This window comes from Alligator sinensis, unplaced genomic scaffold (assembly GCF_000455745.1).
Source record: "Alligator sinensis unplaced genomic scaffold, ASM45574v1 scaffold1377_1, whole genome shotgun sequence".
NCBI classification, from domain to species: domain Eukaryota; kingdom Metazoa; phylum Chordata; order Crocodylia; family Alligatoridae; genus Alligator; species Alligator sinensis.
Genome location: NW_005842585.1, coordinates 709,347 through 723,291, shown reverse-complemented (window position 1 = coordinate 723,291; position 13,945 = coordinate 709,347). Strand labels below are relative to the sequence as shown.

Sequence of the window (13,945 nt, the reverse complement as noted above, 5' to 3'; positions counted from 1 at the left end):
AGGGCGCTCTAGAGGACTGCTGGGGGGCGGCGGGGCACGGCCCTGCTCTGGAGCTCACTCCTAGGCAGTGGTCCTGTGAGACCTTGCTGGGGCAAGGGCAGACAGGAGCTGCCCTTGCCCCAGCGCCGGGGTGCGGAGGGCTTCCCAGGCTGGGCTGATGGAAGAACCCGCCCGCGCCACTGACCCCACCAGCCCTCACCCGACCCCTGGCCTGAAGTGTCATCTGTGGGGGTGTTGCGGGGTGTGGGTGCACAGGGGGAGCAGGCCAGTCTGCAGCCACCGCAGTGGTTTCCTAGAGCCAGACTATCGCTAAGGCAGCGGTTCCCAAGGCCCACCCCCATCAGCGGATGGGGGGGCGGCCGTACTGAGGAAATAGGGCCACGAATGGGGTCATGCTGAGGAAAAGTTTGCGAAGCACTGGTCTCGGGTCCATGAAAGATGACTGTGATCAATCAAAAGCATGGGAAGGCCCACGCTTGCCATTCAAAGGGGTCTGCACCTCCATGCAACATTTTTTAGGGGTCTGCAAATGAAAAAAGGTTGAAAACCCCCACTTGATGGGGTTAGAGGTGTGGAGGGAGATCTCTGGTCCCCAGCAGGAGGAAGAGGTGGCTGGATCCAGGATGATGTGTACTGGGCAAGCCATGCAGGAGGGGCTGTAGGCTGTGGCCCATAAGAAAGAAGCTGGGAGAGGATATCAGGCCTCTTGCCCCTGAATCTGGAGGTGGCATGAAGGGGATTAGAGCTCTCCCTGGGCAGGAAGGGCTGTAGGGGCTACCTGCTCCCAGACCCCCTGCCCATTCAGTCCTCACTGAAAACAAAGCAGCCCAAACCTCAGCCCGTCCCTTGAGCAACACCCCCCCAACCTCCAATACTGAGAGAATAAGCCCTGGGCCTCCTGCCCCGCCTGAGAATGTCTCATTTAGGAATCCCCTTAGCTGCATGGATGTGCCCAAAGCAATGGGTAGAGTGGGAGCCATAACCAGAGGCAGGGAGCAAGTCACGGCGGTGCTTGCAACCAAGGAATTAGCAAGCTCTGGAAGGTCTGCTTCGGAGCTGGTAATCGGCTGTGTTGCAAGGCTCAGACAGACCCTTATGCAGAACCCAGAGTGCCCCACCTCCCCCACCACAGACCCACATGCCTAGACTGCAGTGCCCTACAGTCCCTGGCTGGCCGGCAGCTGTAACTGTAGTCAGTCTGGCTCTTTTGGCAGGTGCTCCATAAACACAGTTCTGCAGAGGTAACAAGGGGGACCTAAGGGAGGGGGAGGCCTGAATAATTAATACCAAGACTTTAATAATAGAAGAGCTTTTGCCAGCATGTGTTGAAGCCTTTGGAGATGGGAGGAGGGAGAGGCAGGGCAGCAGGGAGAAACCAGGAGTCCAACTGGGTGACTCTGACAGGCGCACACAGGTGATGTCTCTGCACCATGCAGCAAGTTCAGCTCTCCCTAAGATGTACCCTCCTCCTCTGGGCTCCTGGCCTCCCTTCTCTGCTGGAGGGGAAAGCACAGGAATCGGCACTGCCTAACCCCCAACTAATGTTTCTTCTTGGCCACTGGTCGATTCATTCCACTTCGTGAAGTAACACTGAACCAAAGGGAAACTGAGGCACAGAGAAGCGAAGTGGCTTAGCTGCCGTCATGGAGGGAGTCCGTGACCGGGTGCCAACTCCCTGACAACCACTGCACTTGCAGTCCGGAGCTGAGTATAGCACCCAGGAGTCCTGCATCCCAAACCTTGCTTGCTCTAACTATTAGGTCCTGTTCCCAGAGCTCAAGGGGGAACCCAGGAGTATTGGCTACCAGTCCCTCTGCCAGAACCACTAGACCATCTCAGGGTTTGGCTGTGTCCAGCCTGTGGTAACATTTCAGTGTCCTTCCCAACAGGTGAGCCTTCCCTGCTGGGCACAGGTTAGCCCCAGCCTGATGGGCAAGGGAGCCCTCCAAGTCCAACCCACTGCAGACTCCAGGCTGGCACATGTACCCAAGGACAGAGGCTCTGATGCTCCTTGCAACAGGACAGGAAGTGCAGCCTCCCTGTAATCCCTGGTCAGAGGATTTGCTCCCTGCTTTAGGTGTCTGCGTCTCTCCACAATCAGATTACACAGGGGGCTATTTCTGATGGTAGCTTAAAGTCCCAGATCAGGCAATCAAGGAGCGAAGCCCAGCATCCCCACTGAATGGTCCCATCACACACATGGTCAGCCCTGATGGGGCAGGGAGTGGTGTGGTGCATCAGAGACCATGCTCCTTGGGCTGGATTTGACCCTTCCCAGGGGAACAGCTAGTCACATGGGAAGAAGATACACACACCTATCCAGGTCACTGACTGGCACAGGCTCAGCTTCGGCTGGGAAAGTGGGCAGGACTCCTTTGGACTCAATTCAAACACAGCCCAAGGCTTTCTGAGGGTCTTGGATATATGAATTCTTCCCCATCCATCATTGCAAAAGCCTTTGAATTTCTGGGGGCAGAGGACCTCACCAGGCATGAGGGAAGGAGAGAGTACCCCTGGCAGAAGGAATCCTCCACCTGGGATGGGTGCAGCCCTGGGCTGGCATATTCCCCCTGCCTAAGGCAGCTACCCTATCAGCCACACTTGGCACCAGCTGGCACATATTGGAGTATCCTGCTTGGATCACTGAGAGGAGCGGCCCAATCTGCAGGGAAAGGACACTGGCCCCCAGCCAAGGTATGGACAAAGGGAGCAGAGAGTTCCCCAGAAGTTCACATACAGTGACCACCCACTCCCCACAACCCCAGCTCCCAGGGTACATCTTACTTCACTCTCCTCCCCAGGACTGGGGCTCAGCAGCACCTGATCCTGGCCCATGTGAGCTGCGCAAGTGCAGTGTGTGTGCATACGTGTGTGTGGGAGGGGAACATCCAGGGCAGGGGGGCCCTCCAGGATGATGAACCTGCAGCTCTAAGAGGCTCTGGCTCAGCCCAGCAGAAGCTGTCCTAGAATTAGCTGGGGATGTTCTGGGCCTGGAACTCCACCCAGCTGCTCATTACCCGTGATTAGCTCCCACGCTGCCCATGCATCCCAGACACACAAAACACTTGCCCCGTGAAACAGGCCAGCAGGTGGGCTGGGAGGACAGGCCATGGGCCAGGCACCCGACCACCACCACCTAACCTGGCTAAATACCCCCAACCTCCATCTCCCCCCACAGCCCCTTACATCCCACAGTAGGAACCCTTATCCCCAGCTCTCCTCACATCCCTTTGCTGACCCCCAAGTCCCTCCCCCATTAGCACTCACGGAAGTACTGAAGGGTCTCCTCAATCTGCTGGGGCGTCAGGTGGGCAGGCACCTCAGGGGGCACCAGGGGTACGTGCAGCCAGTCATCGTGGTCATAGCCGAATACCGTGTCTGCCCGCAATGTGTAGCGGGGCAGCTGCTCCCCCAGCAAGCTGATGATCTCCACCTCGGGGATATTGCCGCTGTTACACAGGTCTGGAGGCACAAGGGGGAACCCAAGTCAGTGAGGGGATCAGGGTGCAGCTGAGAGGGAAGGCTGGAATAGGAGGGGGAGCAGCATTTGAGGGGTTCTGGGTTAGGACAGAGGGGCACCAGCAAAGCTGTGGTGGTGAAGCCCAGTTCTGGGATGGCAGGGAGCTGCAGGGCAGGATATTGGCAGTAGAGCCTGGTGAGAGTCCAGGGCTAACACAGAAGGGGGCTGCAGGTTTGGGGGGCTCTGGGTTAAGATTTTGAGGGGCATCAATACATTTTAGGGGAATCTCAGAGAATAGATAGCAGGGGCCTGTGGATTAAGATGGAGGAGTATCGGCAGAGCTCCAAGTATGAGGAGCCCATTTCCCTCTCTCCCTGAACCAGTGAGCCCCCTGCCCTGGAGCAAGATCCAAGCTAGCACCCTTTAAAAGGTTCCATGCCCCATTCCCCTGGACCAGCTGGTTACCCCACCCAGGCATTAGATCACAGCTGGCACCCCCTTGAGGGAACAGGTTCTTATATCCCCCTTCCCCATCTTGTGAGTCAGTCCAGCTTCTGCCTTTCTTCCCTGTGGTGCATGTGAGATGAGAGACCCCAGGGGCAGGGCCCTGAGCACACATCCCTTCCCCTCCCTGCATATGAGCACATACCCCTACCCCTTCCCATCTTTTCTCCCCTGGTTCTTCCAGGACGAACAAACCTGCTGCCACCTACTGGCCAGACATAGGCAGACTGGTAGAGAAAGTGCCAAGAAGGGGATGGGCAGACAAGGTTCTTTGAGTAGATGTGATATCTTTTATTAGACCAACTAAATAGTTGGAAAAATTGTTCTTTGCAAGCTTTGGGGCACAAACCCCCTTCTTCAGGCATAAGGATAATTTGTTGGTGTTTGTGTGCTCTCCTGGGTAGAGTAGAAGCCAATATGCAAAATGCAGGTCTGTGAAAATGCAAATATGTGGCAGTGAGGATCTGAGGGAATGGGGGTCAATAGGTGAGAGACAGGTGTGATGGGGGAGGAGGAATGTAAAAGTGGTGACACAGTGTAGCTGGTAAAATGTGGACAGGTTACCTGGGGTTATCAGATGGCAGGCAGGTTATAATGTGCCATAAATCCAATGTCTATATTTAGTCCATGATTTTTTGAATCCAGTAGATTTATGAAGTGAAGTTTATAGGCTCTTCTATGAAAAGTGTTTTGTAAATTCCCTTTGAGGATTAGAACTGAGAGATCAGAGACAGAGTAATTACCTTGAGAGAAGTGGACACCCACAGGTAATTGGGTATTCTTGTCTTTGATAGCTTTTTGGTGTGTATTCATTCCGGTACACAATTGTTGTTTAGTTTCTCCTACATATTTTCCATCAGGGCATTCACTGTACTGGTTGAGATATATAAGATTTCTGGAGGTGCAGATGTCAGATCCAGGAATGGTGGTGGTTCTGTTGTGGGGTGTAGTTATTGTGGGAGTGGTGGAGATGCGTTGGCAGGTTTTACATTTTTGTCCCAGCATGGTCTGGATCTAGTGTGCTTTGAGCCACAGGAAGTTTGCTTCTGGTGATGACACTGGTGAGGTTCGGTGCTTGTTTAAAGCCTAGGATGCGTGGTTCTGAAAAAATCTCTGAGAACTGGGTCTTCTTCTAGTATGGATTGCAATTGTATGAGGATCTCATTCAGTGCACTAAATGCCCTGATGGAAAATATGTAGGAGAAACCAAACAACAACTGCATACCGGAATGAACGCACACCGAAAATCTATCAAAGACAAAAACACCCAATTATCTGTGGGTGCAGACTTCTCTCAAAATAACCACCCCCTCTCTCCAATCTCTCACTTCTAATTCTCAAAGGGAATTTACAAAACACCTTTCGTAGACGATCCTACAAACTGCCCTTCATAAATCTGCTGGATACAAAAAATCATGGACTTAATATAGACATTGGATTTATGGCACATAAGAGGTGGAAGGCCAGGACTAATAGGGCTTAGCCCCCCCAAACTGAGCCAATGACAGTGGATCCAGCACCACCGCCACTGCAGCGCTGTGCCCAATGCCACCATCATGTGCTCCTCCGCCACTGTGCGCACAGCACCAGCACGTGCTGGCCCCAGAATGGCCCTGCGGGAGGGAAGGGTGAGGTCAGGCAGGCGCGCTCTGCACCGCCCAGGCCCTCCCAAATAATATTTTCTAATGCCGCTTATAGGCACATTATAACCTGCCTGCCATCTGATAACCTCAGGTAACCCATCTGCATTTTACCAGCTGCATTCTGTCATCAGATCTACATTTCTCTTCCTGACAACCTGTCTCTCACCTATTGTCCCCCATTCCTCCAGATCCTCACTGCCAGGCATTTGCATTTTCACAGACCTACATTTTGCATATTGGCTTCTATTACATCCAGGAGACTACACAAACACCAGCAGACTCTCCCTATGCCTGAAGAAGGGTGTTTGTGACCGAAAGTTTGCAACGAACAATTTTTCCAACTGTTTAATTGTTCTAATAAAAGATATCACATCTACCCAAAGAATCTTGTCTGCTTATGTCCTTAGACCAACCCGGCTACAACCAACAACCCCAAAGAAGGAGATGGGGAAGAAGGACAGCAGCTGGAAAACAAAGCCCAAGCAGCCTGGCCAGGACACAGGCTTTTCTGCTCCTAACCCGCTGACAGCTGCCTGGCTCCCTGGGGACTGGGATGGCAGCATGAGGACCCAGCCCCCTCTCCACAGTACAAAGGGAACAATGAAGAGGGAACCCTCCTGTCCTAAGGTTCAGGACTGTCCCATGGGACCCAGCCCCTCCTGACCCAGACACCTGTCCCTCCCCCACACGCTGAACTCTCCAGCCTCCTGAACCACCCCAACAGCCCCCTGACCCCAAGGTTTGCTCCATGGCTCTCCCCACCCCCTGCTGCATCCCGGCTCTACCCACCGGTGATGGTGGTGGCATCGTGGCATCTGCCCACAGAAGAACCGCTTGGGTCCTGGCTGGCATGGAGCAGGGTAGCTGCAGGCAAGTCCTGGCTGAGGAGGAGGTGGTGGGCAGGTGGGCTCTGGCCAAAGAGTGCCTCACGCGGGCCCGAGGTGTCCAGTTTGGCTGGCGTTTACAAGGGGGAGCCAGCTGCCATGTGTGGAGTACAGCCCTGCCCCCCTGCACCCAGAAGCAGTGATGGGGCTCTGAGCAGTTGCAGGATCCCCTCTTCGTCCCACACCTGGGGAGAAAGAACCAGGCATTAGAACAGTCCATTGAGGATTGGGCACGCAGCCCGAATCCTGGCTCCCCACACCCCGTGCCTGAGATGCCAGGCCACCCGTGTCTCTGTAAGGCTTCCGCAACCCTTGGCAACTCTCACAAAAAGCTGTGTCAATCCCCAAACCTCAGGAAGGGGTTATAGACCCAAGGAGTAGCTTTCCTGGCTGGGGACGCCCAGCCCAAGATGTCCATTGGTGGTGTCCAGTTGAGGCTGAGTGTGGAGCCGGCTCAACCCTATGGAGACTACAGGGTGACCTATGCTGCCACCACTCTTAGTACAGTGGGGCAGCCAGTGGGTGTAAGTGAGAGGAGTGGAGGTGGTGCAGGGAGAACCAAGGCATGACAATCAGGGCCCAAAAAATATCAGCCACCGGAGGGCGCAGGGGGAGTCCTGCTCAGCATTTGTGGGGCTGGGTTCGCAGGCTGCTTGGCACATGTGCCAAGGGATCACGGGATTTTTTTAAGGCCTAGAGTGACCAGCTCCTGGCTACTAATCACCTTGGTAAATCTCAGGCTCAAGCTGCAGCCCCTATTATCCCAGCCCTTGGGTCCCCACCAACCCAGCTTCGCTGGTGCCTCTGTCCCAACTCCCAGGCTTCTGTTATCCCAGCCCTGGCCTCTCCCTCACCCAGCTCTGCCAGTGCCCCCCAGTTCCAGCCCACAACTAGCCCACCCCACCCTTCCTTCTGATGTGCAAGGCTTCTCTGTCCTGCATGTTTTCATTCCTTTTAATTATGACAAAACCACCAGTTTCTTTCACCTCATCATATCCCAGAGGAGGTGTGTCCACCATGCCCTGTCACCCATCTACACCTGGCTGCACTAACCTCCAAGCACTTGTGGGGAGGAGCAGACACTCTAGATAGGACCTGGCAGGGGAAATACTCAGCCTCTTGTGGGCTAAGATCACCTTGAACGGCACTGTGTAGTTAAGGGTGGAGATTTGTCCAATGCACTACATGCAGGCACCCCTACGAGAGTCTTCTATAGCCCCCACAGTGGGAGGATCTCAGCTACATACTTTGATTTTATGGAAATGGGGGATTTCTCCCTAGCTTGCTCCTTTGGCCTTTGAGCTATGAGCAAGCAAGACACAGGGGCATCTGAACTCCAAGGCCTCCGGGTTTGGGGCTTGCACGTAGGATGCCTGCCTTGGATTTGGGAATATCTGAAGCCCCAGACTGAAGTCTGGGAGGGAGAGTACTTGCCAGTGGTAGCACCACACAGGCTTGCATGATTGACCTCTGCTCAGTCGACAGAATTCAAAACCAATTTGGGCTGAGACACAAAATTTCAGAAGGATAAATAAATAAAGCAGTGGAAATGGGGAACTGCAGTCAAGAAGCCAAGGCCACTGGGGCAGCAATCAGCTAGTCCCGGAGATGCTGCAGGATCATTCATCATTTGTACAGCGCTTGGTGACAAACAAGCAAACTCCTCCCCACAAAGAGATGGACCCTCTCATCCTACCAGGGCTACAGGTGGGGAAGCCAAGGCCCAAACTGGGTCTGGGCTTGCCGTGGGGATTAGTATCAGAACCAGGATACCAGGATCTGGGACCTAGCAGACCCCATCAGAGCCCAGAGTCCCATTCCCTCCCCCCATAAACAGCACTGAGGAGGGACCCATGAAGTCACACAACATCCTGCGAGGCCCTGAAGAGGTTAAACTAATTGTCATGGTTATTCAAATCATTAAAGCATGGAGCTTATGCTCAGCCCAGATCCTAGCAACCGGCCATGAATGCAGGCCCAAGGCAGGGGGAGGGATGGCTCTGCTGGGAACCCTTCTTGGCCTATCCTCAGTTATTGTTTAAATCCAGGAGCTTGGGAGGGAGGGGGCAGAGGTTTCAGGCTGGACTGAGCTGCCTGGGACCAACTGGGGTTGGGCTGGTCCAAATACAAACTCCGGTAAACCACTCTCCAAACTACTTGTGGGGAGAAGTGTGGAGGGTTGGAGGAGAAACGCAATTTGCTTTTGCATTTAGCCAAATCCCCTGCCCATTCAAAAAAAAAAAAAAAGCCTTGATTCTGCCGTGTTAAATCCGTGTAGCTACTGAGCGCCCCCCAACACAAGATGTTTGTGAAATGCATGTCACATTCATCACAGGGGCTGTTTGGTATAGAGGGTAACAGACTACTACTGCTGTCAGCTCCTAGAGCTGCTCCTTAGCTCCAGTCATATGGAGGGCTCCAAGTTCAGAGCTTGCTGCAGTAGATTCATAGATTCATAGATGTTAGGGTCGGAAGGGACCTCAATAGATCATCGAGTCCGACCCCCTGCATAAGCAGGAAAGAGGGCTGGGTCTAGATGACCCCAGCTAGATACTCATCTAACCTCCTCTTGAAGACCCCCAGGGTAGGGGAGAGCACCACCTCCCTTGGGAGCCCGTTCCAGACCTTGGCCGCTCTAACTGTGAAGAAGTTCTTCCTAATGTCCAATCTAAATCTGCTCTCTGCTAGCTTGTGGCCATTATTTCTTGTAACCCCCGGGGGCGCCTTGGTGAATAAATACTCACCAATTCCCTTCTGTGCCCCCGTGCATGTGGGGAATTGGTGCATGTGGGGAAGGGGTCGTTACACTAACAGCCAGCCTGGGACTGCCCAGTCCAGCACGGAGGACACCTCTGAAGCAAACTATGGTCCTGCACCAGGTCAGAGGACTGAAGCCAAGACATGTCACCCTCTTCCCTCCCCAGGGTGCCCAACAAGCTGGCAGTCTTCTGAATCCTTGGGCAAAGCCACTATCTTCCCCTTGTAGAAAGCAATAGGGCTGCTTTTCCTCCCATAGGTCCAATATAAACCAGAAGCAATCCTGGTATAAGGTCACATTGGTGAGAGCGAGGGGCTGTCACACAGGATTTCGGTACATGGCCGAAAACTGCCCTCCCTCCCAGCTGGGTCCCAGATGTGCCCCTCCAGATGCACCCAGACACAAGCTTCAGGTAGGTCCTGGGCATAGCAGCACAGCAGGCCCTGCCTTTGCCCCAGCATCACTGGGCAGGAGTTGGGGCCTGAGGCTGGGACCCAAAGGAGCAGGCAGATTTGGGATCAGTCCCACCCTTCAGTGTCCCTGCAATGGAGAGAGGAGCCCTCAGGAGCTTGTTGGCACAACCTAGCAGGACAGTCCAGGGACCTGTGTGTCAGACACCATCTGGACTTAAAAGAACTCAGTTAACAGCCGATGCAAAAATATTATGCAATAGTATTTTTCTTCTGATTATTAAATCCACGGCCTTGCACTGAGAATAGGCAAAAGTGGCAAAATGTAGTCATTCAGATGTAGAACTGTTCTAAAAACATTTGTCTCAGATATGAATGATCAACAACTTTTACGGAAAATCTTTATTGAAAAAAAATATGCCCAGTTAAATATTTTGTGAGAAAATATTTCCCTATCATCTGTAAGATTTGTGTACATTTCTCAATTACTTTATCAATTCTGTCCTTTCCAAGAGGAAAATTGGTGGAGGAGTATGAGCGAGCTGGGTTTTGTTCATTTCTAGCCCGCTGCCACATAAAATGGATCTTCTCATAAGATTCTCATCAGTGTAGCACCAGGAGTTCGGGATATTTTCATATTTGATGAACCTGGTTCTCATGAAGGACTTCAGCTATCCTGACATCTTCTGGAAGGACAATCCAGGAAGTTTTTGGAGAGTGTTGGGGATAACTTCCTGGTACAAGTGTTGGAGAGGCCAACTAGCCTAGGGGCCACGCTCTTCTTGATCTGTTGCTCGCAAACAAGGAAAAATTGGTGGGGGGTGGGATGTAGACGTGGATAGCAACTTTGGCATCAGCAGCCATTAGATGATTGCGTTCTGGATCTTCAGCGAAAAAAGGAAGGATGGAGAGGAGCAGAGTAAGGACCCTGGACGTCAGAAAAGTAGACTTCCGCTCGCTTGGGGATCAGATGGGCAGGATCCCCTAAGAGGCCATTCTGAGGGAGAAAAAAGTCCAGGAGAGCTGGCTGTACATTAAAGAAACCTTACTAAGGGTGCAGGAATGAATCATAGCAATGTGCAGGAAAACTAGCAAGTATGACAGAAGATCAATTTGGCTTAGCAGGAAACTCTTCAATGAGCTAAAATACAAAAAAGGAAGCTTACAAATAACAAGCGAGAAGTATACAAGTATTGCTTGGGCATGCACATATGAGATCAGGAAAGCCAAAATGCAATTGGAGTTGCAGCTAGCAAGGAACAGGAAAGGTGACAAAAAGGGTTTCTACAAGTATGTTAGCAAGAAGATGATCAGGGAGTGTAGCTCCCTTACTGCATGGGTGAGGCAACCTAGTGCCAGATGATGTGGAAAAAGCTGAAGTGCTCAATACATTTTTCACCTCAGTCTTCACAGGCAAGGTCAGCTCCCAGACTACTGCATCTGGAAGCACACTTTGGCAAGGAAATGAGCAGCCGACATTGGCAAAAGAACAGATTAGGGGCTATTTAGAAAAGCTAGATGTGTACAAGTCCATGGGGCTAGATGCAATGGCCCTGAGGGTGCCGAGGGAGTTGGCTAATGCGATTGCAGAGCCACTGGCCATTATCTTTGAAAACTCATGGCAACTGGGAAAGTCCTGGACAACTGGAAAAGGGTGAACATAGTGCCCATCTTTAAGAAAGGGAAGAAGGAGGATTCAGGGAACTACAGACAGATCAACTTCACTTCAGTCGCTGGAAAAATCATGTGGCAGATCCTCAAGGAATCCATTTCTAAGCACTTGGAGGAGAAGGAGGTGCTTAGGATCAGTCAGCATGGATTCACCAAGGACAAGTCATTCCTTACCAAATTGATTGCCTTCTATGATGAGACAACTGGCTCTGTGGATTTGCAGAGAGCAGTGGATATGATATATCTTGACTTTAGCAAGGATTTTCATACAGTCTCCTATGCCATTTTCACAAGCAAGCTAAGGAAGTACAGGTTAAATGAAGTTTGATTGTAGGGTGGATAGGAAACTGGCTGGATTATCAGGCTCAAGGGGTAGTAATCAATGGCTCGATGTCTAGTTGGCAACCGGTATCAAGTGGAGTGCCCCAGGGGTTGGTCCCCAGGGCCAGTTTTGTTTAATCTCTTCATCAACGATGTGGGATGGAGTGCATCCTCAGCAAGTTTCCAGATGACACTAACCTAGGTGAAGTAGTAGATACACTGGAGGGTAGGGCTAGGATTCAGAGAGACCTAGACAACTGGAGGACTGGGCCAAAAGAAAACTCATGAAGTTCAATAAAGACAAGTGCAAAGCCCTGCACTTAGAATGGAAAAATCCCATGCACCGGTACAGACTGGGAACAGCTGGCTAAGCAGCAGCTCTGCAGAAAAGGACCTGGGGGTTACAGTAAACAATACGCTAAATATAAGCCAACAGTGTGCCATTATTGTGAGGAAGGATAACAGCATACCAGTCTACATTAGTAGGAGTGCTGCCAGCTGATCAAGGGAAGTGATTATTCCCCTCTATTTGGCACTGGTGAGGCCACATCTAGAGTACTGTGTCCAGTTTTGCACCACCCCCGCTACAGAAAGGATGTGGACAAATTGGAGAGAGTCCAGTAGAGAATGACAAAAATGGTTAGAGGGTTGGGGCTCATGACTTATGAGCAGAGGCTGAGGAAACTGTAGTTATTTAGTCTGGAGAAGAGAAGACTTAGAGGGGATTTGATAGCAGCTTTCAACTACATGAAGGTTACAAAAAGGATGCATCAAGACTCTTCTCTGTGGTGACCAATAACAGAGCAAGAAGCCATGGTCTCAAGTTGCAGCAAGGGAAGTTTAGGTTGGATATTAGGGAAAAACTCTCTCACTAGGAGGGTGGTGAAGAACAGGTTACCTAGAGAGATGGTGGAATCTCCATCCTTGGAGGTTAAGACCCAGGTACACAAAGCCCTGGCTGCAATGATCTAGTTGGGGCTGGTCCTGCTTTGAGCAGGGGGTTGGACTAGATAATCTCCTGAGGTCCCCCTCAACCCTCATTTTCTGTGATTCTATATTTTGATATTTATTATTGCTCAAACTATGTATCCTCACCTTGGGGCCCCACCTTATGACACTAAGATGTGGGGAGAAGTGGGCACGCTGGAGGAGAGGGACAGGCTGCAACTAGATCTGGACAGGTTACAGGGGTGGGCAGATGAGAATAGGATGAGTTTCAATACGGACAAGTGCAAGGTACTGCATCTGGGGAGGAAGAACCAGCAGCATACCTACAGGCTGGGGAACTCCCTTCTCATCAGCACAGAGGCAGAAAAGGATCTTGGAGTCATTATAGACTCCAAGATGAACATGGGCCGTCAATGTGGGGACACAGTCAGTAAGGCTAACGGCACCTTGTCATGCATCCACAGATGCATCTTGAGCAGGTCCAAGGAGGTGATCCTCCCCCTCTATGCAACACTGGTCAGGCCACAGTTGGAGTACTGCATCCAATTCTGGGTGCCACACTTCAGGAGGGATGTGGACAGCATCGAGAGCGTCCAGAGGAGGGCCACTCACATGAACAGGGGGCAGCAGGGTAGGCCCTACGAGGAGAGGCTACAGGACCTGAACCTGTTCAGCCTTCACAAGGGAAGGCTGAGAGAGGATCTGGTGGCCATCTATAAACTGGCCAAGGGGACCAGCAGGCAGTGGGAGAGACCCTGTTCCCCCGAGCACTACCAGAGGTAACAAGGGATAACGGCCATAAGGTGACAGAGAGTAGATTCAGGCTAGATATCACGAGGCACTACTTCACTGTCAGGGCGGCTAGGAGCTGGAACCAACTTCCAAGGGAAGTGGTGCTCGCTCCTACCCTGGGGGTCTTCAAAAGGAGGCTTGACATTCACCTAGCCGGGGTCGTTTGACCCCAATACTCTTTCCTGCCATGGCAGGGGGTCAGACTTGACCCTACCAACTATGAAACTATGAAACCTTACTAGTTTTTTTAATGGATTCTGATATTGCAAGGAATAAAAATAGCATCTCAGTAATAATTTCAAAGTAAGTTTTTATTTGCCCATATGGGGCAAATACCCATATGGGGGTCCTTCTTGTTGGATAAGTTTCATAGTTCCATAGTTTTTAGGGGCTGGAGGGGACCTTACAGATCATTGGGTCCAGCCCCCCTGTACTTGGGCAGGAAAGACCAGTGGAATCTGATGACCCCAGCAAGATGGGCATCAAGACACTTTTTGAAGATCGCCAAGGTAGGTGACTGTACCACCACTGGGGGGAGCCTGTTCCAAACCCTC

The 13,945-nt window shown here is 51.9% G+C and overlaps 1 protein-coding gene across 1 annotated transcript in view; it reads right to left on the bottom strand.

Moving 5' to 3' along the window:
* Window positions 1-6,568, bottom strand: part of HAP1 (huntingtin associated protein 1) — a gene marked incomplete at its 5' end in the record, with an annotated part of 25,735 nt that extends 19,167 nt beyond the window's left edge. Inside the window, 2 exons of the mRNA XM_014524240.1 lie at window positions 3,268-3,462; window positions 6,397-6,568. Coding sequence (XP_014379726.1) covers window positions 3,268-3,462; window positions 6,397-6,568 — 367 coding nt within the window. The remainder of the gene's footprint in view (window positions 1-3,267; window positions 3,463-6,396) is intronic.
* Between the last annotated feature and the right edge of the window lie 7,377 nt (window positions 6,569-13,945).